The 25,767-nt window shown below is 41.4% G+C and overlaps 3 protein-coding genes across 7 annotated transcripts; 2 read left to right on the forward strand and 1 right to left on the reverse strand.

Annotated features, from left to right (window-relative positions):
- The first annotated feature begins 9,412 nt into the window (after positions 1 to 9,412).
- parla (presenilin associated, rhomboid-like a) lies at positions 9,413 to 16,599 on the forward strand. Of its 2 annotated transcripts, XR_007451050.1 has the most exons (11): positions 9,413 to 9,518; positions 11,149 to 11,350; positions 11,451 to 11,555; positions 11,645 to 11,777; positions 11,862 to 11,957; positions 12,089 to 12,238; positions 12,320 to 12,390; positions 12,479 to 12,580; positions 12,743 to 12,797; positions 12,907 to 13,004; positions 14,924 to 14,953. XR_007451050.1 is itself a non-coding variant. In XM_049598032.1 (10 exons), exons 1-10 carry the CDS (start codon positions 9,439 to 9,441, stop codon positions 15,087 to 15,089), a joined length of 1,203 nt encoding a protein of 400 aa, XP_049453989.1. In that variant the 5' UTR covers positions 9,413 to 9,438; the 3' UTR covers positions 15,090 to 16,599. The 2 variants fall into 2 exon arrangements, 1 of the variants encoding a protein (XP_049453989.1); XM_049598032.1 differs by lacking the exon at positions 12,743 to 12,797 and having other exon boundaries at positions 14,924 to 16,599.
- A 240-nt stretch (positions 16,600 to 16,839) lies between these two features.
- Positions 16,840 to 21,081, reverse strand: extl2 (exostosin-like glycosyltransferase 2). Of its 2 annotated transcripts, XM_049598036.1 has the most exons (7): positions 20,974 to 21,081; positions 20,708 to 20,777; positions 18,825 to 19,273; positions 18,622 to 18,692; positions 18,359 to 18,474; positions 17,767 to 18,226; positions 16,840 to 17,622 (listed from the first exon to the last, which is right to left on the reverse strand). In XM_049598036.1, exons 2-6 carry the CDS (start codon positions 20,710 to 20,712, stop codon positions 17,827 to 17,829), a joined length of 1,041 nt encoding a protein of 346 aa, XP_049453993.1. In that variant the 5' UTR covers positions 20,713 to 20,777; positions 20,974 to 21,081; the 3' UTR covers positions 16,840 to 17,622; positions 17,767 to 17,826. The 2 variants fall into 2 exon arrangements, with proteins under 2 accessions (XP_049453993.1, XP_049453992.1); XM_049598035.1 differs by lacking the exon at positions 20,974 to 21,081 and having other exon boundaries at positions 20,708 to 20,823.
- zgc:110366 (uncharacterized protein LOC550476 homolog) lies at positions 21,077 to 25,208 on the forward strand. 3 transcript variants are annotated; one of them, XM_049598039.1, is made up of 9 exons: positions 21,077 to 21,216; positions 21,346 to 21,440; positions 22,833 to 23,081; positions 23,272 to 23,373; positions 23,474 to 23,565; positions 23,824 to 24,006; positions 24,092 to 24,151; positions 24,558 to 24,692; positions 24,788 to 25,208. In XM_049598039.1, exons 2-8 carry the CDS (start codon positions 21,362 to 21,364, stop codon positions 24,651 to 24,653), a joined length of 861 nt encoding a protein of 286 aa, XP_049453996.1. In that variant the 5' UTR covers positions 21,077 to 21,216; positions 21,346 to 21,361; the 3' UTR covers positions 24,654 to 24,692; positions 24,788 to 25,208. The 3 variants fall into 3 exon arrangements, with proteins under 3 accessions (XP_049453996.1, XP_049453995.1, XP_049453997.1); XM_049598038.1 differs by having other exon boundaries at positions 24,558 to 25,207; XM_049598040.1 differs by lacking the exon at positions 21,077 to 21,216 and having other exon boundaries at positions 21,383 to 21,440; positions 21,699 to 23,081; positions 24,558 to 25,206.
- Positions 25,209 to 25,767: the final 559 nt, after the last annotated feature.

Raw genomic sequence — 25,767 nt, forward strand, 5'->3', positions numbered from 1 at the left:
CCGTGTGTAAAACAGATCAGGGTGACCATGAGCGAGAAGGTTACCCTACTTAAACAAGGGCACCCTGTCCCTTTTCCAGATATATTTTAAGATGGTACCTGTTTTATGCTTTAACCCCATCTCCTGCGAAACACTGTCAACACAATCACATTTTACAGTGAGTTAAACTGTGTGTAACCACAAGGCAGCGTCTAGTTTTCCATGCAGCAGACTCTATCCTGTAGCTCTGAATAACAGCCTCTACAGCCCATTACTGGCAGAGTTGAAAAGCTTTGTCAACAGCACGCATGCTGATCGTTGAGGCCACACCGCCGCCGCTGCACGGGGAACAGCAGCACATTCATCTCACCGGGAAAAAAAAAGTGGAGAGCCAGCAGTTTTTGTCTAAATCAGCTGACAGCCCTGATAGAGTCAAGGAAAGCTCCGGCAGGGAGACTAAAACCGTTTACCATGCGCAACACTGGGGCTGCAAACACTGTAATGCAGGCCTCATATTTGAAGTTGCATTTCATGTGCAATTTAGATATTTTCCAATGCACGGTGGACTAATGGTGCTGATGCGTTTTAATTATAGCCCCTAAAGGAAATTTATTAGGTGCTTAACGCAGAGAGCAGACTGAGCTGTGAAGCCGGTATACAGCAGCAGCAGCATCGCGCTGCAGCACTGGAGCATGTGCGGATGTGTGGCTGCTGGACACATACAGTATCCTGCGCATCCTCCCATTCAACTTCACACCCAGGCAATGAAAGTGCACCCTACTCCTTCACATGTGCTGTCCCGCTGCAGATTTCATCACAAAGTTAAGGCTGTTTGTGTTCCGCAGTCTTTGTGCTTCCACACAAATAAACAACGCCTCGTCTCCCCCACAAAACAACTAAACACCACAACAAAATGAGCTCATAACTTATTCATACACAAGCACGTGGAAGTTCCTTACCGGCGTTTTTATCACCCATATCCCCTTGCGGTGCTGAAGTTGATTATATACTGCCGACGTAGGCTGGAGGAATGCGCCTGGAGTTGGTGCGCGCTGGGTTCTTCAGTTGGGACAGCCGGGCAGAGAGGGAGGCAAGTTGCTTGTTTCAAGTAATAAAATTGCAAAACGAGCTCCCTCTGGGACCCCGCTGAAACGCGCGAGAGCGACACCGCGTGCAGAGTTCTCAAGCGAGCTCGTGCTCAGCCCTTCGTGTTTGCAAGAGTTTCTGAGTAAGGTGGACTGAGGGCTCAGGTAAAGAATGAGGGAGGGTTGGGACTTTGTGTGTGTGTGTGTGTGTGTGTGTGTGTGTGTGTTGCAGAGGAGAGCGGATGCAGGGTGTGCATTGTGTCTTGATGCAGGAGCACAGTAGATGTTTTTGTGCTGCTGGTGTTCTGCTACACTGTGGCAAGACAGGCCAAATATTAGTTTCCTTGCAAAATCTTCATGCTTGTAATTTGTACTGATCTTTATACTAATGATTCTGCTCTATATTATAGACACAACCTGATCAGTGCTGTTTTTCTGTTGTTATTTCAAATATTTTCACTTTAAATGTGGTCATGGAGCTTCTCAGGTGGGTACTGTTTAATCATTTAAAACAATGAATTAGATGTCTAAATGAATTAACTTTTATTGTGCAATGCACAGTAAGCCCAGCCTGCAGTGGCGATCCTAGACTCTGGGAGGCCTCGGGCAAAAAAGCTTATTTAAGGCCCCTCAACACCCTCTGGTGTTGTTTTTCCTCTTCTTGTTTTATCTTTTTCCATTTCTAGTGACCAGAGAGCATGGATAGATTACTGAACAGGCCTCGCGGGCACATGTGCAGGGGCCCAAAGTGACAGGGACACCCCGTAACCCCACCTCCCTGGGCTTTACCTGAAAAATGTCACTCAAATTACCACGTACTGACCAAGAAGAAAAATAAAAAGACCACAAAAAGATGCAAAGGAACTTCTAAGAGACACAAATTTATTTTTTTAAAAAAAGGGCAAGATAACTACAAAGTGACACAAAACGACGGGCAGCATGGTGGTGCAGTGGTTAGAACTGTCGCCTCACAGCAAGAGGGTTCCTGGTCCGACCCCAAGGTGGGGAGTCCTTCTGTATGGAGTCTGAGTGTTCTCCCTGTGTCAGTGTGGGCTTCCTCTGGGTACTCCAGCTTCCTCCCACAGTCCAAAGACATGCAGGTTAATCGGTGACTCTAAATTGTCCATAGGTGTGAATGTGAGTGTGAATGGTTGTCTGTGTCTATGTGTCAGCCCTGTGATAGTCTGCTGACCTGTCCAGGGTGTACCCTGCCTCTCGCCCAGTGTCAGCTGGGATAGGCTCCAGCCTAGGATTTTTGTTGTCTTGTTTGCTTGTTTTTTGTTTTTGTTTTTTTAATAAATCCCATTGATTTGAGTGTTTTAAAGATGTCTTACTGTATGTGGTTATTTTGGGTTAGTGATGGAGTTTTGTTCGCTCCATAGAGCCGCCCAAGGGTGGGGCCTAACAGCACTGTATAGTGCCTGTATGGGAGGTTGGACGTGGTTTATAGTTGTCATTGCAAAGTTTGACACCACACATTCATACAGGTCAGGTCCAGAATGTCACAAGTTGCTCATAAAACATGTACTGGAAAAGTTAAAAGAATTCAGTAATCCATTTTGTCTTCTTTTCTACATTTTGAGACCAAAAATTAACAACTTAGACACATCATAATTGAACAGTCATTGCAATTTTCCAGGGCCACTTTGATACGATACGATACATTGCGATGCGATGCGATGCGATACGATACGATATGATGTGATACATATGGAAATTTGGCTTTGACTCAGGAGCTGTACAAGTATTGCTGCCTTACAATAATAGAAATGAAAAGCATACATCATAAAAAACAGTATTGCACACCAGCCACTCATGAACTGCACACAACACCAGCACACAACAACTTCATGTAAAATATACTATGTCATGTAATACTTTAGCACATGCAACACCAGTGAGAGTGTGCTTGCAGTATAATGTACTCCTGTTTATCCTAAATTCAAAAAGTGTCAGTACACTTTTTCATGTATTTTTTATTCTGAAACACTCTCTGCTGAATTAACAATGAATGATTCCAGTTCCAGCCTTCAGTGATGAGCTGCGTCCTCACACACCTGCTGACCACATACTGTACTGTGCCGTGTTGCTTCACCGTTCCGCAAAGGCAGATGATATTTTGCAGAGAGACATCAATATTTAATGAAGGAATCACACAGATCAATAGTCGTGTCCTGAACATCTGACTCTTTATTGTGCCTGTTATTTGATTATACTGCAGTAGAAGTTTGACAGACATTGTGTACAGTATATACAAAGACTGCACTGTGCATTCGGAATGAGCTGGCTGTCCCTTTGTAATGGCTTTGTGCAAAAAGCTCTTGAGGAAGTGTTGTGTAATCAAATCAGTTGAACTGCTGGGGCAGATATGTAGACGGAGGTACAGTGTGTGCATAAGAGTGTGCTGCTCTCAAATTTATTCAAGTGCCCCTCTCGTTTTGTGAAGTTTTTTAACCCTAGATTTTAGAAAATAATAACCTTTGCACGTACAGACCTTTTCTTTTTGTTGATGCTGCCATGATGTGTGCTGTGGTATTTTAGGTAAATAAACATCAGGACTTTGCAGTGATGGAGTTATCTGAAATCCCACTCAGCATCCACTTCACACAGCTTAATAGTATAAACAGGTTCTCAAAGAACACCACAATCACACACTGACCACCGACTCTTAGAATCCATGCAAGAAAAAACAGAAAACAAGTCACAGAGTGGTATTATCTATCCGGCCCATTGATCAGTGTCTTAGAAAGCTCACCGTCAGCATTCCGATAGGACGCTATGATAACAGCTAGAGTTTCCTCTGATGGTATAAAAAGAATGTGCTGCTGGTATAAGATGTTTCAAGCCTTTGGGCTGAAATAGAAGCCTCAAGGCCAAATGACGTTCCGCATCATGCATCTGCCTGTGAATCCAAACCACAGCAAAAATACGGGAGCTGCACGTCAGAGTTGCTTTATTATTCACTCTATCTGGACATAGTTGCAGTAAGATGAATGAGTGTCCTACATGAATGACAAGTTGTTTGCATTTCAGACACTTCCTGTCACATGACCGAGGCCTTGTTGCCCTGTTGCCGACACAGGCGAATCCTGGCTGGCGTCGGTTCACAGCAAATCGATGAGAGGACCTGAAAGAGGACACCTCTGCTGGGGGAAAAACGCACTGCATTGATCTGAAAGGAACCTATAGTCCTCTACAGATTCAGAGGGAGATGAATGTGTGTGTGAGGGTTGTGTCGTTGTGTAGCAGGGCTGCAGCAACGACTCCTCCACCAAAATCCAAACAGCTTTTACCTAAATTAACTTCTGAGGCCGCTTAAATATTGATGATTCTCACCCTCTTTTCGTCCACTCTCCTCCCTTTGGCCTCCCCACCTCAATCCGTCCTGTGCTCACTCCTATCACTGTCATCCCTCCCTTCCCCTCTCTGCTCTCTTTATCCCTCCTCCTCTTCCTCCCCTCCCACATCTCCCCGTCCTCCCCTGCCCCAGACCTGCACCCATAGGATATCATCTGACTTGGCAGTGTGTCCTTGGGTCCATACAGTGGCAAAGGCATATTGCTCTTCTTTCTTTGCACGCTGTATCTTTGCTCTGAAACCTCTACACTTTCCTGTATAACTGTATAATCGTCTCACAGAAGTGAAGTTGTATTATAATGTCCCCAAAGGATGCATTGTCCGCTTCAGTTAAGATTAATTACCTTCCCTCTTCCAAACTTCCTTTATACTTTCCTAGCTCTATTACATCATTTCTCTGTGCAATATTGTCTATAGCTAAAGTAGCCCAGCAAGTCAAGTGCAGATATTGCATTGGAGTAGAGCCCTAGTTACTCTGCAGACACTGCAGTGCAGCCTTCCCGCTGTAATTTCTACCTTCTTCACCTATTTCTGGAGTCAGTGGCAAGCTTGTGAGGAGTTTGTGGAACTTGTCCAGATGCCAATAGCAACACCAAGTGCCATCAATACTGTTTAGTCCAAGGCTCCCACTGCTTTCTCTCTTCATGAAAACAAATTTCAGAGTGCTCACAAAATGTTTAATAAGAAGATGAAAATGTAAAAGAAGACGAGTCATTTATTATTATTTTTACTAATATTTTGACATCCCAAAGAACATGTCATATATTAACAGTGCTCTCACTCACTCCATTTTCAGTGGCACAATATTTATTGGTATGGTATATGATATTTAGATCCTTTATAGGCATTAATACAGCAATGGAAAAACACTCAAGTAAAAGCACAAATGCATTAACCTCCTGTGACCCTGTATCCTCACATGAGAACATCATATCTTGGGTTTACTTGACCTTATACTTCATTCTACTTAACTTAGACCTGTTGTCCTCATTCATGGACACTTTTTGTGCCATCTAGTGGTATTAAGAGCACAATACATTAATCCATGTAAAAACAAGATGGCGGCCATCTCTGCCAAGTCAGTCTGCAGCTGATTCCGACACAAAAGTGGACAAGGTCCAAAACCTGATCACATTTTATGGTTGAAACTTGTGTATTTATGATTAATAATGTTCGTAGTTTGACATGGCAACAAATTCGACCAATTAGCAACAGTAGCAAACTAAGACACTTTGAACTAGGAAGTACTCATTTGATCACATTGGGACTTAATTATGGTTAAAAATGTTAAGTTTTTTATACTTATGTTGTCCTACTGATCCCAAATAGCTAGGAGAAATTAAAAATGCAAACCAAACAAAAGCTCAGATCTCTGAAGGATAAAAACAGTGTACATGTGCAGGTGAGGAAGGAAACCCAGAAAGGGTTTTTCATGATATCTCACCTAAAGGGAAGAATGAAATATGCAAAGATTTGAAAATACAACATGATGCAAAGTAAAATGTCAAAAAAAGATACATATCTTCCACACAATCAACACTACTGAGGAGAAATAAACACAACATCAAATAAATCAGTACTATGCAGAAACACAGCAGCAACACAGCACAGTGAGGATTTACACAGTACCAAATGTTTTTGTCATTAAGCCACATTTAAGTTTCTATTAGATTTGGGACAAGGACATATTTTACGTTTCCACTATGAAAAGTTGTGAATGGTACCAATGGAACCGGTCCGTACTGTCCCCATTTTTGGGGTGGAGCTGTGAACACTGCAGTCTGGTGACTGGTCAATAGCGGACGGCCACTTTGTTCAGGGCTGAGTTGTGGCTGGTTTTGAGGCTCATGTAACCACTGTTCATACCGTGGAGAGTTTTATTAGTAAACTGTAACTATAAAATGAAAGGATGTTTGCTGCCTCTTGCAGCAGCTGGAGTTGGAGAAAAAAATAACTTAATTCTCTGGGCCGACTGCCGGTGACTTTTAAGATGGAACGCTAACTAGTAATGTTACTCAATGTATGAGTTGATGACGTGAATCCATAAACACACCAATCACACATCACATCATCAATTTCACTGTGACAACTTTGACCATCACTTTAGTTTTGAGTGGATCTTCAAGCATTTATATATGTGTTAACTTTAGCTGGGTTATGTGAACTGTGTATATTCTAATCCTCACCTGGAGGACAAAAAAAAGCATTGTGGCATGTCGCTCCTGTGGGCTACGGCAACACTAAACCCCTGCGCTTGCCTGAGAAGGACTAAACGCACAAAGCTGCTATTTTTAAATATCCCATGGAGAGAGATTCTCACAGCCTGTTTTATTTTGTTCAGAAAATGTCAGCGTGCAGCCTCATTCTGCAGGGGATACACCAGGTGCAGACTTCCCTCTGTGTCACTGGTAATGAGGAAATGCAGAGAGTGCTGGACGGAGCAGTGAGTGACAACAACCCTGCCCACATTTAAGAGTACTGTTTGTGGAGGAAACGCTAGGGTCTAGCTACCATGTCTGAAGGGTTAGTTTTGGTTCCAAAGGTACCATACTGAAAGTGTTTGGTGGAAACAGGGCTATAGAGTCAGTTAAAAAGTTCAAGTTTATGTTCCACAGCTGGGCTCCATGGTATGTCAATGAATACTGTCTTCTTGATGTACAATACATTGGAAGGTAAAGGTTATTGACTTGTCAAGTTGAATAAAAATTAACCTGAGAATATATGAGAAGATAAAAATCATTAAAGCTTTTTGGTAAGTGTTCGTATACCTCACTTTGAAAATATTAAACTTATCTTGCAGAAGTGTCCCCTTCAGAGTGTGATGTTATTACATTACATCATTGGACTAGTGTTACTGCTGCATTAATGTGTAATTTTAGCTTCTCTATGTGTGGACATTTTGACTTGTCACAGTAGGAAATGCACAAGTTACTGTTAAACATTAATATCTCTGTCCTCCTCAAGTGTTCCAGTAAGCTGTGACAGTGTGACAGCAAGCCAGCATGCACATTATCAGGCCCCTGAAACTGAAGCAGCTAAATGGAATTCAGCCATCTTTAATTTTAGCAGCCTATTTGCACATATGCTTTTCCTGCTGTGTTGGAAATGTGTGTGTGCAATGAAAAATGCAAATGAATCATATTTTACAAAGTGATCATTAGTTATGAAAATGAAATCTCTGCAAAATAAATGTTGTGGAGTAAAAAGTACAATGTTCACTCTGAAATGTGGCCAAGTGGGAGCGTAAAATACCACAGAATTAAAACAAGTATCTCAAAACTGTACTTCACTGTGACTTCACTGTTCATTTGATAAGTCTGTACTTGACTACGCCACTAGATGGAAGTGAAGTGCTGCCTCTGGAAAAACAATAAGCTATTGTAGTTCCTGCACAACACGGAGGCCTCCACCTTCTGCTGCATTCAAGTCCTCTGAACTATTACTTTTGAATCAACTTTACTGACCTGTGTAAGTACAAATACTGGGAATTTGACTGTTTGGCTTCCAGTAGCTCTCAGAGTTCTTACACACAGTGAACAGAAAATGGACAATAACATACAGCATCTATATACAAGTCACAGTATTGCTGCATATTTACAAATAGTGTAAGGGTGCAAAGAAAGCTAAGAAAACATTGTAAGGGTTAAGTTGGACAAAAAGTTACAGAAGATGTAGAAAGTTGTTTATGTACAGTATATGCATACCTTTACAAGCAGTATGTATGCTTAGACATGACAATATATCATATAGATATACTGTAAAACTACCGGTGTGGCCACACATTTTGACAAATAAACACCTCGTCTGGTTGCCAGGCAGTTCTTTTTTTAAAGAAGCTCTTCGGATGTATAAAAGCGGGTTGCTGGCTACCTCAAATTATGTGTCCATTCTTCTATTACCCTGAAAGTTATTCATATTCCTTTAGACCGTAAGTGTCCTCAGATCAAAAGAACTAAAAGGGTTTTTCATAAAAACTAATCCAAGTTGTGAATATTGTTTTAACAGGATAAAGTGGTGTTGTGTCGGTGTGCCGGGTGCCGTAATCCTTGAGTGCTGTGCCGTAATCTCTCTGATGCGGAGCTCAATCTAATGAATGATTTCTAACTGAAGCCTAATTTTTAAACAAGTAATATTCATACTGGTTTAAACAAAATATTTGATTGTATTTCCCTTTGCTGAGCAACAGTTTTGCGTGAAAGGAATTAAAGGCCTGTCTCAAATATAGGCCTGTTGATTTCAGTAATTTAATTTAAGCAAATAATAGCCTAGGCTGTTAAGTTTTATGGTATGTAAGCAGTTACATTTCCATAACCACTTATCCTGTTGGGGGTTGCAGGGGTGCTGGAGCCTATCCCAGCTGACACTGGGTGAGAGGTGGGGTACACCCTGGACAGGTCAGCAGACTATCACAGGGCTGACACATGGAGACAGACAACCATTCACACTCACATTCACACCTATGGACAATTTAGAGTCACCAGTTAACCTGCATGTCTTTGGACTGTGGGAGGAAGCTGGAGTACCTGTAGAAAACCCACGCTGACACGGGGAGAACATGCAACATAACATTTGTTCTGTTGCTTTCCATTTTGTCACTGTGCAGGGATGTCTTCTTTTATGAAGTAGCCTATTTCTGGACATTTTTCAGCTTTGTTGTCCACTTTTGAACATTTCTTTAAAAAACAGTAATTAAAAAATAAGCACGTGTACTCTGATGAAGTAATTAAAATAGTTACATCAGACTACTTATTGCATTTTTAACATGGTAACTAGTGATCTGAAGCCAAACACATTTCAAAAGAGACCTTCCCAGCACTGATGGCAATGTAGCTGCACCAACCAAATACACTGATAACAACATATTTTTTATTTGCACATAATAAAATATAAACGACCTCCCTGTTTGTTACACAAAGAGCGCCAGAGTGGTAGTCAGAAGTCGGAGCTTTTAGGCGAGTCCGTGAACGCAGCATTAGCTCTCAGTGGGAGGGGCTTCAGGCAGGAGGTCATCACAAACATGGCGTGGAGGGGATGTGTAACGAAATGGGCCAAAACAGAGTTCACCAGATGTACAAACACTACTTTACGGAGCTGCAGGTGAGTCGAGCTGAAGCTGCTCGGGTCGCAGGGTTTGTTTAAATAAAATGACGCTGGCAGGAGTGTGTGTGTGGTGTATGTGTGTGTGGTGCGTTTGAGTCGCGAGCAGCAGATTACCTAACTGTTCCCACTGTCATTGTACACAGACCGACGGGGCTGGAGATAACTGTGGATTTAGTTTGGTTACAGTGAAACTACACAGACCAGCACTGTGTTATCTGTTTGTGATGGTGTTTAATAAGCTGAAACTGTTCATGCAGAAAAATTAATATCCTGCTTTTCCTACTGCCTAATGTTTACCCTTTAATTGTAACACCTAATGCATTTTGACCAGTAGGAATAGTCAGTGTAAGGTGAGGGCATGGCTCCTAATTTCCTTTAACAGTAACATTATACAATAATAATAATAATACAAATACTATTTTGATGAGCAATTGGTTAATGGTGCCATTTTTAATTGCAAAAAATGCCTAATATTAACAGATTTCAGCTTCTTATTTAAGAAGTATTGATTCTTTTCTTTGTCTTATGTGATTATAAACTACATACGTTTGAGTTTTAGACTTTAAGTTAGACAAAACAGGCATTTGAAGACATCAGCATAGCCTGTAGGTAACAGCTATTTTGTGGTCTTATGAAGGTCACAGACACAAAAAATGTAACTTAAAATGTTTGCTTTATTCACCTGCACTTATCTACTAGGTTACGTTTAAACATATGTAAGTCACAACTTAATTGGTGAGGGTGACATTTCAGTTTAATAGTACTGAAAGCAAAAAAGTGGTCTGTCGACTAAAGATATCCTATTATAAATACTAAGATAGTGATACTGGAAAAGTGTAGGTTCTAGTTAAAAGTCATAGTCATCAGCTATATTTTGATATAAGATTTGAAAGTCTGTGATGAGTTATTGTCGCTGACTAAAACAGTTTCATGAATAAGTTGGGTCAAATGTGAGCGGAGCTGTTTGGCACATGTGCAGACCAGCTGTAAAAGTAAAAGTTGTAACTGTATTTTATGAGATTAACACACAAAACAATCTATTTATTCTTAATTTTTTATATAATTGTTATGAAAGGTCGATGGATGAAAGTAATTCGGCATCTTTAATGATAAATAGATAAAAAGGGCAGATGTTCAATTAAATTCATGTTGTCTGGCTCTTGTTTGAATTAAATGTTCACATTTTTTCTCTTGGTTGCTTCATTTTGTTGTAACTACAGCATTTTAACATTGTGCCAACCCTCCCTGTGTTGGGGCTGATTGGCACAATGCACAACATGACTGTAATCACAAATAATCTACTGTTTGAAAACATTTGTGTACATTAAAACACATTTATTTATAGCTGAGATCTTAAGTTTTTATTTGCTGCTGGTTATAACGCTCTAACATAAATTGTGAGCTGGAAATACGGCAGAGTGAAAAGTGTGCCAACAAACCCTGGTCTGGGTGTAATAATGAAAATAATATTTAGTTTCAGCCCTACAAAGAGTTAAATCATACATTCTAAGCCTTTTCACTACAGGACTGTTGTATTGCTTTGCCTCATATCACACAGGTGTCCGTGTTATTCTATAAGCTATCTGTAAATTAGGTTTTAATACTGTGTCTACTCATTTTTTGGCAGACTCAACCCCCACAACCAACAGAGGTGCGGTTTCCGTCGGGAAGCCAAAAGGTCAGACACAAAGAAAGGAAATGTCACCCAAGAAACAAAAGCCTCACCCTCTGAGGCTGGCACACCAGGTCCCCCACCTCCACCCCCACATCGACCTCCTCCCAAAGCCCCCAGGCCAACACTTTTCAAACCGCTGATGTTCACAGTGGGGGTAGGTCCCTTTAATTTATCTGCTACAATGAGAACAATGCATGCAGCGCTGAGGATTGGGACAGTATGGTGCCGTTGGTTGTTGTCTGACTCCATGTCAGTTTACAGGCTGCTCCTTTGGCGCCGCAGCCATTCTGCAATATGAGAGCCTGAAGTCACGAGTTCAGACTGCAAGAGATGAAGAGGAGTCGGAAAAGCTGTTACAGGTGAGGTTTTACAGCTGGCTGTCTCCTCCCTTGCTGTCAACATAAAACCATTGTTACAGTGATTCAGTGAACCATTCATATGTTCCCAGGGGTCTAAAGACATGGCGTACTGGCATGACTGGTGGAACCAGCTGTCAAGCTTCCAGCGACAGGTCATCCTCCTCATGTCCACGGTGGATGACTTCTGGAGCAGCCTCACAGAGGGACAAAGGACTGTCACCGGTAACTTATTCTGCAGACCCACGCTCATTTTGTCGCTGTGTTTCTTCAGATGGCTTCACACACTTCCTTATTACTGTTTTCCAGGCATCATCGCAGTGAATGCTGTCGTCCTGTGCTGCTGGCGGATCCCCTCAATGCAGAGAAGCATGATTAAGTACTTCACATCCAACCCAGCCTCCAGTGAGTGTGCATGTTCTTTAAATAAATAATAATTTCATGAATGAGACCCAATGATTTTCTTCCATGTGCAAATTTGCAGCTGGATCCACTCGACATATGGTCAAGTTCTCCAATTTTCTGTCCCCCACCAGAAACACGGTGCCTTCCCATGGTTCTGTCCTCCTTCAGCCACTACTCCATTATCCACATGGTGGCGAACATGTATGTCCTGTGGACATTCTCGTCAGGAATCGTCTCTCTCTTGGGGAGGGAGCAGTTTCTTGCAGTCTATCTGTCTGCTGGTGAGTCAAAGAATCTGATTAGGTTCAGCTTTCAGTGACTAAGTTTAAGAGTGATATCTCAGTCCTTATGTGTATTTTCAGGTGTGATTTCCACTATGGTCAGCTACATGTGTAAAACTGCCACTGGGCGACTTCATCCATCATTAGGAGCGGTAAGTTATTTGCTACAGTCTTCATACAGCTTAATGACAGGAGTGCAGTAGTCCTAATGTTTCCACCTGTCCTGTGTTTGATCCACAGTCAGGTGCCGTCATGGCGGTGCTGGCCGCAGTCTGTGCGAAGGTGCCAGAGGCCAAACTTGGCATAATCTTCCTCCCCATGATCACCTTCACAGCAGGAACTGTAAGTGATGCACAGTATATACATCAGGGTGTGTGTGTGTTTGTGTGCACTTCCTGCCTTGTTATGTAGAAACACACCTCTAAAGTGTAAGGTGAATTAAATAGTTTGGTAATTAATACATGTCACAGGTTATGACATTGCCGTGTTGTGTTTTCGCTGCAGGAAAGAGATGTAAATCTGTGCATGAGCGAAACCGACAAAGTGTTTGAGTGAATGTGTAAGTATGCATGTCTGAATGCATGGTAGTGAGAAAGTTGTTGTTGGTTTAGTGTTTAGTGCAGCACATTGTGTGGAACGTCAGGTTCCTGTCATTGGTCTGCCTTTAGGCTCTGAAAGCGCTCGTTGCCGTAGATACAGCAGGACTCATACTGGGATGGCGGCTGTTTGACCACGCGGCTCACCTTGGAGGAGCTCTCTTTGGAGTGTGAGTGGCCAATGTTCCTTTAAATTAAAAAGAATAATTGAGTGTATTTATGGCTTTCGTAAACAACGAAGATGCAGAAACTCTATGGATAATGTATAAATGATGGGCGACAGCCAATAATACACACATACAAGTGTTTTAACCCTTTAAGAGCTGAGCAAATTGACCTGATTCCTTTAAAGAACGCAAGACAAAGGCAATGATCAACTTAACAAGAAATAACAAATGATCTTTGTAATAAATTATTTTCCGTAATGAATTTTAAAACTACAATTATAACAGTTATAAATACATTTTGGGGGGGATTTTTTTTTTCCTATTTTTATTTTTAATTTTCCAAGAATTTCCCCCCTCTTTATTTTCTCTCTCTCAGGTTATTTTTTTTGTCATGTTTTACTGTTTTTTTTGTTGTTGTTGTTGTTGTTGTTGTTGTTGTTTTTTTTGCAATTTCCAGGACATTCCTTGCCAAGTTGCTCATTGCCTTTCAGCATTCTCTCAAAAGAATTCAAGTCAGTTCGCTCATGTTTCAAAGGTTTAAATGCTTGTGAAAGGCGTCTGAATGCAGCACAAGAAAACTGATGTCACTCCAGGTTTTAAAGGGTTAAATTGGAGAAAAATGTTCTCAAGTCTTACTTTTATCCTCAAAATACATCAGATGTAGGGCTGTGTATTGGCAAACATCTGGTGATGTTATACTTCTCACAATACAGGGGTGATGATGCAGTATATTACCACACTGTAGGCAAGGTGATATATTGCGATTTTAAAAAATAAATAAATTTAACTTTAGGAAAAATGTCATAGTATAGACAACACACCACTATATGCATTAACAGTTGACTTAATATGCAGTCAGAACTGTGGAATCTGCATTTGGATTTATCACAGTCCGTGTAACATCTAACATCACAGCACTACTTTTTGAAGGAAGTTACATTTACCTATATCAGTAAAAAAAAAAAAGAAATTGTAAACAATGAAAAATCAAAGCAGTGTCTTTTAGAAAAGATACAGTATCACAAAACATAAACCGGGATACTCAAGTGTATTGATATTTTCTTACACCTCTAATCAGATGCAGTTAATGGGGTAGAAAGTTTGGCAATTGGCCCAAATTGTAAGAAATGCTGTGAAAAAGTTCAGTCTCCTTGCAGCTGAGGTTCAGAGTAGGGCTGCAAGTAACAATTATTTGTAATATCAAATAATTTATTGACTATTTTCTTGATTAATGGATTAGTTGTTGCGTCTATAAAATGTCAGAGAATGGTGAAAATGTGTTTCCCAAGCAGGTGAGAAAACAATCTCATCACAAGGTTCATTTATTAGCTGTTCTGGAGCTTTCGATCACATGATCTTCATCAGCAGGTGGAGTTAAAAGCTGAGGTTTGAAGTCTTTTAATTGCTCAGAAAGAAAGGAAATTTGAAGATCTAAAATTAATTACAACTTTTGGAAACTCCTGTTGGTCTTGAAATTCGATCAAAAGGTCCAGAACTGCTACAAGGTGAACTTTGCGGTTAGATTTTTTTTCTCAGTAGTGTGCTTTTAGTTTGACAAAATAATATTAACACAGAGTCCACTACTGGCTTTTTCAGAATCTTTCAAACACATCTTACTGTCTTCATCAGCAGATGCACAGTTAATGGCTCAGTGGTCACCACATGAACCAAGAGTAGAATCAGGTCATAACAGCTGATGAAGACGCTCACAGTGATGAAACAATCATTGTAACAAAAACTATTCACTGTAATAAGACTATTGGATGATTTTACACTTATTATTGTAGCTGGAACTTCAGCTCATGCTACTCATAGTGGTGTAAATCTTTTAAAGAATGATGTAGTGGATTATTTTGTGGTTTGGCATCATCCTGTCCTGCAGTCAGTACACTTTAACCATCTCTGTGTATCTTGTCCTACAGATGGTATGTAGCATATGGTCACAAACTGATATGGAGGAAGAGGGAGCCTCTTGTGAAGATGTGGCATGACATGCGTTCGCCAGGTGGACCAGGTGGACCAGGTGGATCCAAGCCAGGAGGTGGCCCTGGGGTCAGTGGTGGCAATGGTGGACCTGGACCACATTAAGACTCATTAAGACACATTAAAGTCTCTCAGACCACTCTTGAAAGAATTGGAGTCCAAAGTTACCCCAGAATATGCAAGGACGAGTGGGGCGGGTTTTTATTGTTTATTAATAAATATAGTTTTTCATTCAGGGTTGGTATTGAGCATAAGTTAATTTAATGGTATGCAGACCTGAATTTTGAAAAACCAGTCAGACCTCACACCTGGTGTTGTGATCCAGATGTTTACTGTGAAGACTGATGAGATCTGCTGCCCTACAAGTAACTCCCACAAGCTACACAATGAAATATCGCTCTCCTACCTCTTATTAATCTTAAGATGTTTCGTCTTCAGCCGTCATGTTGGCTTATTCCTGTTCATATTATTGAAAGCAACTGTGGAAGACTGGGCAGAGATTGGATATATTGCTGAACTTTATGTAACTGTGGGATCGACTTTTGTTGCTATTAAAACTGGAGTTTTAACAATCAATTATTTATGCATTTATATTTTTGTTCAGTGAGAGATGGATATGTCCATATTGAAACAAGAACTTACCTCATGAGTTTCGTCAACCTTTTTCTACACACTGGTGACACTGTTTATGTCAGATAGAAGAAGCATCAGTGTGTCTATAACTCTGCTGGGAAGCTCTGAAAACTAAAGACGGCACTTGCACCACCTGCTCATGGATTTGGCACCATCATTTGATTCTTCAGTCAATCAGTATATCTCAGGATCTGCACATCTCTTCACCTGTTTCTGGACTTAACTCTTATTAAAGGGAGACTTTGAAGATTTTCAACATGCTTTGTATCATAACAATGTGACTATTACAAGTCACGTCAAACTTCCCTCCATCTTGTCAGAGCCCAGATCTCACCAGTAACTTGCCAGTGAAATGAGTCATCCAGCAGAAATTAACTGGCTCTTGGGCTGTTGCTCAAACTAGATTGTACTTTGTCGTTTCTGAACGCCAGCAAAACCAGGAAGTGTGTCAGGTGTCGAAGGCAATGTTTGTTGTGGCCAAACAGTGGAATTACAGCCATCATGTGATGCCCTGTGGCCCAAGGCTCACAGCCTGGGTGCAATGACTCATTTCGCTATCAGAATATGATCAGTCTAGAAGCGCCGCACAATTGAGTCTCTAGTGCAGTGGTTCTCAACTGGTGGGTCATGGGTTCATTCTGAATGGTTTGTAAGTCACTTGTGAATGTGTCAAGTTTGTAAAAAAGAACACACTTTATTTTGATGTACAGTGAATTTCCAGCACAGTTGTTTTATTTTGAAGTGCCATTTCCTACTGTAGAGTGAGTGACTATTTAACAGAGACAGCAAACTAGCTCAACAACATGGCCAAATGCAAGTATGACACTGAATGTATTAAACTATGTGGACCTTGAACTAATGACTAAGGAGCAATCTGGACCCTGTGGCTGGACCAGTTGGGAACCACTGCTTTAGTGCGCCTGCTCTGAGGGCCATACTTTGTGGAAACAGTCCTGATCAACCCAGATGTATTATAACACCTAGATACCAGATCCCATGATGGCGATTACTCATACCAACATGCGGCCCACTGACGATGTGCAGTTGTGTTTCTGCCTGCAAGTTGCTGCTTGGCTCATTGACTCTTCATTGTGACATCATGGATTTTTAAAATTGCTTTTCTTAGCTCCAGGAAAGTTACACAAATGTAACCCCTCAAGGGATCAAAAATTCCTAATAGAAAGATAGAAAGACAGCAACTCGAATTATGTCACCCACCAGCTGGAGTGTTTATTGGTCTGGTACAGCGCAGTGCATTCTGGTAGTGGTAGTTGCTACCTCTTGAGCAAAAACGAACACCACAGCCCATGTTCTCTGTTTTCTCTGGTTATATAGCACCGATTTCAACAGCATCTTCTTCTTCCTACAGCATAGTAGCCCAGTTTTATGAAAAGGCCATGTTTCCAGCAGTGAAATACGTCTTTAGCAGATAACGTAATTATGAATTCATCCACAGATTATGTTCAGAGAAAAGGTGTTGGCTTTATTTAACTGAATCACATGATACAGTCTTACAAGCTTGACACCTGTACACACATTGTTAAATAAAAAAAGATTGTCTGCGCATGCATAGTACTGCACATAAAGCTTATGTTAGAATGTAATAATACCTGCAATAATTCTGCTTTATTTGCACTTTGGTGGGGACTCCTTTTTTGGCCAACTTCCAACAGTTATTTTAAGGTTGTAGGTACTGTACACAAGCCCACCAGAGAAATGACACGTTCTATACACAACCATAAATGTAGTATAACCAAAATTTAAGAGGCACAACATCACAGTTACAAACAAGGCAAAATGTCAAAGCTCGTCAAAGACTGACGCCTGCTGGCTATAAAACAACGGCACTACAATCCACTGAGAGTTCATACTGACAGAAAGGCAGCTTTGGTCACAAACACAGATTACCTTATCAAATATGGACGTTTCATGAAACTGGGCCTTGTGTAGAGCAGTCTGATTGTCCAGAAAAGTCCATGATAGTCGTGCAGATGCCACGGTGAAACTGAAAAACAGAGATGAAAAGAGGAAACCACTGAGCAAGTAAACTTAAAGCAAACAAAAAAATGTGTCTGTGAAATTGAGCTTTAGCGTCAATCTAATCCTGAGCTCACACAAGTGATGTGTTATCCATCAAACACAGACTTACCAGGCTGTCACTTGAGTCTGTCATCTTTCAGTCCAAAACAGTCAGCACTGTGGCAGCACCTCAGCCTCTACTCTTGTGGTTAGCATAGCTGGGGAAGCCAAACTGGGAGACCATCAGGTTGGAGAAGCAGAGCGGCATGAGACCATAAATCTGTGTCAGCCTGTTGAGACAGTAGGATCTCTGAAGGAGGTGTTCAGGACGATGCCACATACCCTGGTACCCACTGCTGGCGTCCTTTTCCAGGTTGCGCATGTCCACAGGTTTGACAAAGACCCCAGAGGGTTTGTTAATGCTGCCTGTGGAGTGTTTCCTTAAATATAGTGCTACAGCAAAGTTTGTAGCAATGTCGTCACAATTCTGTGTTTCATCCACCAGCGCGTGCACAGCTTGAGGTTGGTCCTGGAAGAGCTGCAGGTAGCGGCGGTGGAAGAAGGCAGCGCCAATTAAAACCATGGAGTATCTGCAGTGAGCGGATCAAGATAGAAGTATTAAAAAACAGCCCTTCACATCAAAGTAAAACCAAGACAGACAAGCAGCATGTGTGATACATTTGATGTGGAGCTTTACAAAATTATGACAAAGCTCAACTTACTTATCACCTCCTGCTGTTTCTGGATCCTGCAGTTCAAAGCTGCCGTAACTGTACACTCCTCCTGGTGTTGAAACGTGTTTCCTTGGGACGAACCCGACAATCTGATCTGGAAATTGCTGCAAAACAGAACAGAACAACTTATGCTGTCTTGGATGGTGCTGTACCACATGATGCTGATATGTTTTTTTATTGACATAATCAATTATCAAGTTAAACCCGAATGTAATTTAGACACAATATGTTAATCACTGTCATTGTATTACCTTCCAGACAGAGAAAGCAAAACTGATGTCAGGCACGCTGACCAGGGTGTCATCATCCAGCATCAGCACAGCTACGGATCAAAGCACAAATCAAAATACAATACACATTTTTTTAAACAGACAAAACACATAGGTTTAAATATACATTTTTAAAAGCACTAAGTCAAAGCATATACAATATGCAAGCTGACAGATATACTCACCATCAGTATCAATCTCAGGGAATGGCTGCAGTCTGTTGCGCATTAGATTGCTCGTCTGCTCCTTGAAGACCACAGGCACCGGATGAGGCCCCAAAGAGTTCCACAACTTCAGGGGTGTCTGCTCCCCAATGTTGTTCCACACTATGATAATCTGCTGAAGATGAGGCACTCCCTGGTAATGGTTTAAGAGTTTGAGCAAAATGTCTGTGCGGTTGTAAGTCTGGATGATGACAGTGAACCTCTGCTCCTCCTCTGTGTTGTCGTCACGGTGGACCTGTGCAAGATTCTCCTTTTGTGATGCTGCCCTGCGTAGCACCCCCAGGACACCGACATCTCTTTGGTCGTCAGCAGGGGGCAGCAGAGCTGTCAAAGCTGCACCAACCAGGAGCAGCAGCAGGATTGGCCACACCAAATAGGCTCGCCTGAGGCCCATGCCACATCTGGGGACCCTGAACCACAGAGGCAGGACATCCTATTAGGATATACTCCAGGTTTTGTGCCTCCCAGTTAGGATATCCCAGAACACCAATATTTAAAATAGATTTCCGTAGGGAGTGTTCGTAATTCATGAAGCAGGGGGAAGGGACATCATGCCAAAAATACACTGTTTGCACGACATAACCAGATCCTGTACAAAACATTAAGTTCTGCACACCTGCATACATGATAACAGCGAAAAACCAAGGTTTTTTTCAATGCCAGGATTTTGTTTTCAACTTCAAACATTTAACTTTTAAACATCAAAGGGAAGGTTTTTAAAATCTAATAATGTTGACCATGCCAAGTGGATCCCCAAAGGGAAATTGTGATTCGTTACAGTCGCTCTGATGTAAAGAATAGAGAACTATAAGAAGTAAGAGTGAGAGTATGAAATAGAAATATGTAAATATAAAGCAATGAAAATGAAAATTAGAATGTGCATCATGCTACAGTGTTTAACACTTAAGATACTGAAAATAAAATATGTATTGTCACAGTGCTGAGGCTGTAAGTGTGAAATTTAAGTACAATATACCTCAGTAGAATAAAAAAGAATAGAATAAGAGTAAACATAAGAAACTATCTGCATGATGAAGTCGTATCCTAAAAAATATTGCACAGTTGATTGCAGCAGTTACATTATTGCACCAAATAGATAATTATAAATTATAAATGCAGTAGGTTTGTGTAGTCTTTTTAAGTTTTGCTGGTTTTGTGTGCTAGGACAGGTCGCTGATATGCACCCATATTCTGCTTAAGTGCACAGCTTGTGTGATGATATAGCGATTTGTAAGGGAGTTTATTTTGGTGATAACTGGTGATAAATACAAACAAATAAAGCATGAAGTCACACCCCAGCCACACCCCTCCACTGTTAAGTAAAGAACAGTCCCTTAGGGTGGATTAGACACATGCTATGAAACGGGGAAGCATGGCTTTACACATAACTGTGATTTCTTTTGGTGTCAACACTTTAACTGGACACACTGGGGTCCATCAGAAAGTGATTAGTGTGTGTTACCACACTGAGGTGAAAGCTGTTGCTGATTAAAGGGGGTCAATATCTGGAGACAGCCCCAAAAAAACATCAGTAGGTTTAAATTCTGTAAGTGAATCCCAGAGTAATTTTCCTCTCTGGGTCCAGGATCCCTGCCTACGCCACTGCACATACTGCATTTGTCATGTAAGCACATCAAATTAGATATTAGCTGAACACAAATGCCTCATTGTATATGAAACCACTTCATGTTCAACATCCAGACATTTCAAGCAAGTATTATTTCTGTAGGTCAGCATAACGCTACACACCTTGAGTTTAACCAACGGCCACATGATAGAGCTATTTAGCTGCATTAAACGCATTAGAGAAAATGTTGTATTTCTGTCTATAAGTCAAAACTCACCTCATTTTGTTGACACTGCTCACAGTCCGTTTGCTTTACGTGGTCGCCATGTTGACTGTTACCAAAGAGCCTTAAAATGAAAGAGCTGTAACATTAGCTGCTACGTAGCCTGACTAACGGTTACAGCTCAAAAAAATAAATAAACGGTTGTATTGTAAGAAAACCTGCAAGTTGGCAACTACTTGAAAATGCGGTTAATTTAACTTTTATGTACACATTTTCTACGATATGGTGTCGTGCGTCAGGTTTTAGCACATATTTCGTACCGTTTGGAAACAGACGCCATCTTTGTTGGGGTAAGCTAACTGGTTAGCCACAGGCTTCATTGTCGCGTCGTGTGGTTTTCCGTTGGAGGCACATCTCCACCCACTCCCGAGATGCTAACGCCGTTGGGAAGAGGCACAAACAAAACTTGAGCAGTAAAACTTCATAAAATCTGATGTAATTGTTCACGGGGAAACCCCAGCTACGCGTCCTTAGTGTTGCAGCACCGGAATAATTTGTAACAGGTATGTATTGTTATCACAAAGTAACGTTAGGCAGCTATTCGCAAGGTAAGCCTGTGCAGCTGTTTTCCAATAACACGCAGGGACACAGATTTTCTTATACGATCGTGATAACACGTTTTTGTGATCCAGGCTGCTCAAGAGGAACATGACCTTTGCACCGGTGAAGCTGAGCTGTCCTACAGTCCCACTGTCCAATGGTCTGCAGATTCCAATATTGGGATTAGGTGCGTCTCATGAAAAGTGCACAAACACTGAATGATATGTCACTGTTTTTATTTATTTATTTAGTCATTACATCAAATTATTTCTTCTAATGGGTCATTGTGGAGGACAAAACCCTGATGGAAAGCATGAATAATATGATTATAATAATATATTGTACATTTTGCAAGTGATTTGAAAAATGTTAAATCAGCTGTGGCAGTTTGATATTAAAAGCTCAGTCCTTACATTTCTTTCTTATTTATCTTAACTGCTCCCAGGACTGCACTCTTCTGGACAGAGACTTCAGATGTTTACCTGGAATCCACTGGAGCCACTCTCCCAGTTTGGGGGTCACAGCTCCCAGTGCTTTGATTACCACTGGCACCACTGTTGCCTTCACGTCCCACATCTTTTCTTGCTCCTCTTTCAGCCCTTGGTATTTTTCCAGCTTCTCTTGTTCCTTCTTCTTGATGTTGCTGTCGCTCAGGATTGTTTCATCTATCAGCACTGCCTTCTTGTGTTGTTTGTCCATTAACACGATGTCCAGTTGGTTAGCCGTCACCAGTTTGTCTGGATCTGGAAGTCCCACAGGATCTCATCCACCTCTGGAGGTGTCCTCCATTCTGACCTTGGGACTTCCAGCCCATACTCAGTGCAGATGTTCCTCTACACTATGCCAGCCACTTGGTTATGGTGTCCCATGAACACTGTTACTGCCTGTATCTTACACCCTGCTATTATGAGCTGAACTGTCTCAGGAGCATCTTTTCACAGCCTGCACCTGGGGTCCTGTCTGCTGTGGTAGACCCCTGCTTCTGTTGATCTTGTACTTAGTGCCTGTTCCTGCAATGCCATGATTAGTGCTTCTGTCTGTCAGTCAAGCCACTGCAAGGATTTCTTGATGTCGGCTACTTCTTCAATCTGTCAGTGGTACCTGCCGTGCAGGGGCTTGTTCTTCCATGAGATATTCACTTAGCAGCTCATCTTTGGGGCCATCTTCCTGATGTATTCCTGGACCTTAGTTGTGTCATCCTGGACAGTGGCTCTGACGCTCAGCAGTCCTCTGCCCCCCTTGTTCTGCTTAGCGTACAGTCTGTCTCAGGGTGCTGGACTTGGGTTGAAACCCTCCATGCATTGTGTGTCTGACTTTTCAGGACCTGCCTTGCTATGTGTGGGTATTTGGCTGTGACTGACTTCCTTGCGGCCTCCTCATTGTTCCCATTTGCTTGCGGGACCTTAAGGTATATGTAGCTGTCCTGAACATCTGCAATGCTGCCTTTTGGTAGTTCAAACCTCTCGGTCCTGATTGTCTTCTTATCACAATTATCCAGTCCAAATGACACACACATCACCTTTGAATAGATCTAAAGTGACATTGCTTTTTAACTGTCTGTATTTTCTCTCTACACCAGGCACATCCCATCATGGCGGATACTCTCATGATGCCGTTGTGTATGCACTCACTGAGTGTGGCATGCGCCACATCGACACAGCAAAGCGCTACGGCTGTGAGGAGAAGCTGGGTTACGCGATAAGAGAAAGCGGGATACCACGAAGTGATCTGTGGGTCACCAATAAACTGTGGCCGGGGGACTATGGATACAAAGCTGCAAAGAAGGCTTGCCGGGACTCCTGTTCACAGATGGGGGTGGAATATTTCGGTATGGGTTGTGACTGATGAAGACATGTTAAACAGATATCTGTGTTATCAATGCAGTACTACCTAGAGATGTACAAACTTTCTCTAATATGATTGATCTTTGCTTCTCCATTATTCTGGCATTCTGCATCCCCAACATTGTATGCAGTTTGTAGTCTTGCGTGAATTCATCACCTCTCCGTTTTTTACAGATCTGTATCTGATGCACTGGCCAGAGTCATTGCGACCTGGTTGCTCCAACAGAGAGGTGAGAGCGGAGACCTGGAGAGATTTGGAGGAACTCTATAAAGAAGGTACACAACATGAAAGATCATGTTGCAAAGATATGATGATCATGATATATACTGTCACAGAGTGGACATGCCATTGAGCTCTCTCTGTTTGTCACTACAGGGGTGTGCTCTGCTATTGGAGTGAGCAACTTCCTGGTTCGCCACCTGGAAGAGTTAAAGGAAGACTGCAGTGTTGTGCCACATGTTAACCAGGTAAGTTTTTTTTCCAGAAGTGTTAGACTTAAAAAATCTTAAAAGGCATTAAATTAATTAATCTATAAATAAGATCTTAATTGGTATTACATTATCTTAAATCAGTTTCTAAAAAGTCCTAAAATGCTGAGACATGCATGAAGCTGACATATTTCTGTCTGAGAAGCCTCAAAAACATGAATGCTGGAGCATACAAGTAAAGTGTCTGCACACAGTACCTCGCCTATAATGTATCTTTAAAATGACATAACCCACCAGGTGGAGTACCATCCTTTCCAGCAGCCCAGTCAGCTGATAAAATACTGTCGTCAGGAGGGAATTGTGTTTGAAGGCTACAGTCCTCTGGCTAAGGGTCAAGCCCTCAGCAACCCAACCGTTCTACAGTTAGCAGAAAAACACGGACGCACACCTGCTCAGATCTGCATCCGCTGGAGCATTCAGGTTGGCACATCATTCTTCAGATATTTCCTGCTTTAACGCACATTTCTTTTACCCATAATGCTTTGGTTTCTCTTCTGTTCCTTAGAATGGAGTTGTCACAATACCGAAATCAATCACAAAGAAGAGGATTCAGGAAAACTGTCAGGTGAGTTGGAAATGCATTTGACAGTCATTTGCTTGATCATAAAAATGTGTTTAATAATAAATTAAGAAAGATTGACCAATCAAGCAGGTATGAAACACAGTAAAAGCTTATCACAAAATTAAAGGTCTAGTGTGTAGGTTTTAGGGGGATATATTTGCAGAAATGCAATATAGTGAAATATATGTTTTTTTAGTATATAATCAGCTGAAAACAAGAATTGTCATGTTCTCATTACCTTAAAATGAGCCTTTTATGTCTGCATAGGGAGCAGGTCCTCATCCACAGAGTCTGCCATTTTGCACTGCCATAGTTCGAATCATCTCTAATGCCACAGCCATTCCTGATCTCTTTTCACCTGTTACCTCCTTCTCCTCCTCTTCCTTTCCTCTTTCACACACATACGAAGGTGTTTGGGTTCCAGCTGGAGGAGTCAGACATGGCTGCTTTGGGAAGCTTACACGATGGAAGACACGTGACTTGGGATCCAACAGACGTGGAGTAAAAATATGTGAGAGGAGTCAGTGTTTATCGTGGACATTTGGTCAGTAATAGATGACTGAAGATATGATCTTGTGATTGTAATAAGATTTTAATTAACACTTTGCTCATTAGTAGTGTGTCACACTTTGCCTGTAGGGAGACTCTACTACGATGTGAAGTTCATTCATCTCAGCTACCTCTTCTGGAAAAGATTAACAAACAGGCACGTGAACTCAGAAGGACCAAACAATTCACCTGTACTGTACTTTATATTAATATCTACTTATTTTTGTTTAATAATGCAAGAATGACTGCATGTTACAATCATGTTATATAAAAAAATGATTTTCATTCTAAATACTGAAAATTTGCCTTTGTTGAAATAAAGCTGTCACACTGAGAATGTGAAGGATTTTTAGGATTTCCTAACTCCTGGATTTACAGGCTTTAACAAAGGACCTGCATTAAATGAGGCTGAGTTTGCAGGGCACTTTAAACATATCCATTCATTGACTCAAAAGGCTGATGTGCAGGTATTATCTTAGGTACTGGTTTGACCCCCACCCAGTATCACTAATCCTGGCACCTCACAGTTTCACTGAGGAACAGCAGGATTTCAGTTTCTCTCCACTTTTTTTCTGATGATTCAAAGTTCAGTTTGACCCACATCAGACAACATGTTGATGATGATTTTCAGTCTCTAACTTACCTGCAAGCTGTGTAAAAAAAGCAAATGGTTAAAATATGTCTGTAAAATAAATGAAATAAGAAAGGAAACATATAGGTACAGCTCATATTACATAATTATACATTAATGGTCTTTTAGAAAGATACCACTTGCAACAAGTCAAATCCACACTCAGACTTGGTATGACCCCAACCATACTGCCCTGGGCCGCAGGTGAGCTCTCGCCTTGCAGGTTGCTCTGGATCTGGTCTATTATGCACAGGTGTGGACTCAAGTCAGACTTGAGTCACAAATTTGATGGCTTTACTCAAATTGACAAAAAAAATTAGTTTCCATTAGTCAGTCACTTAAAGGGACTGCACTTGTATAGCTCTTTTCTAGACTTCCGACCACTCAAAGCTCTTTTACACTGCATGTCACATTCACCCATTCACACACAGACACACAC

The sequence above is a fragment of the Epinephelus fuscoguttatus genome, linkage group LG15 (assembly GCF_011397635.1).
Source record: "Epinephelus fuscoguttatus linkage group LG15, E.fuscoguttatus.final_Chr_v1".
In the NCBI taxonomy this organism is placed as follows: Eukaryota; Metazoa; Chordata; class Actinopteri; order Perciformes; family Serranidae; genus Epinephelus; species Epinephelus fuscoguttatus.

What these genes read in the sequence shown, in the direction of transcription:
- parla (XM_049598032.1), top strand. Translation starts at nt 9,439, where the DNA reads ATGGCGTGGAGGGGATGTGTAACGAAATGGGCCAAAACAGAGTTCACC. An exon ending in ACTACTTTACGGAGCTGCAG is followed by an intron (nt 9,519 to 11,148) that starts GTGAGTCGAGCT and finishes ATTTTTTGGCAG; the next exon opens with ACTCAACCCCCACAACCAAC. An exon ending in TCACCTTCACAGCAGGAACT is followed by an intron (nt 12,581 to 12,906) that starts GTAAGTGATGCA and finishes GTCTGCCTTTAG; the next exon opens with GCTCTGAAAGCGCTCGTTGC.
- extl2 (XM_049598036.1), bottom strand. An exon ending in CCCTGAGATTGATACTGATG is followed by an intron (nt 18,693 to 18,824) that starts GTGAGTATATCT and finishes TTTGATCCGTAG; the next exon opens with CTGTGCTGATGCTGGATGAT. An exon ending in TTGCTTTCTCTGTCTGGAAG is followed by an intron (nt 18,475 to 18,621) that starts GTAATACAATGA and finishes TCTGTTTTGCAG; the next exon opens with CAATTTCCAGATCAGATTGT.
- zgc:110366 (XM_049598039.1), top strand. Translation starts at nt 21,362, where the DNA reads ATGACCTTTGCACCGGTGAAGCTGAGCTGTCCTACAGTCCCACTGTCC. An exon ending in GGAGGAACTCTATAAAGAAG is followed by an intron (nt 23,374 to 23,473) that starts GTACACAACATG and finishes TTGTCACTACAG; the next exon opens with GGGTGTGCTCTGCTATTGGA. An exon ending in GGATTCAGGAAAACTGTCAG is followed by an intron (nt 24,152 to 24,557) that starts GTGAGTTGGAAA and finishes ACACATACGAAG; the next exon opens with GTGTTTGGGTTCCAGCTGGA.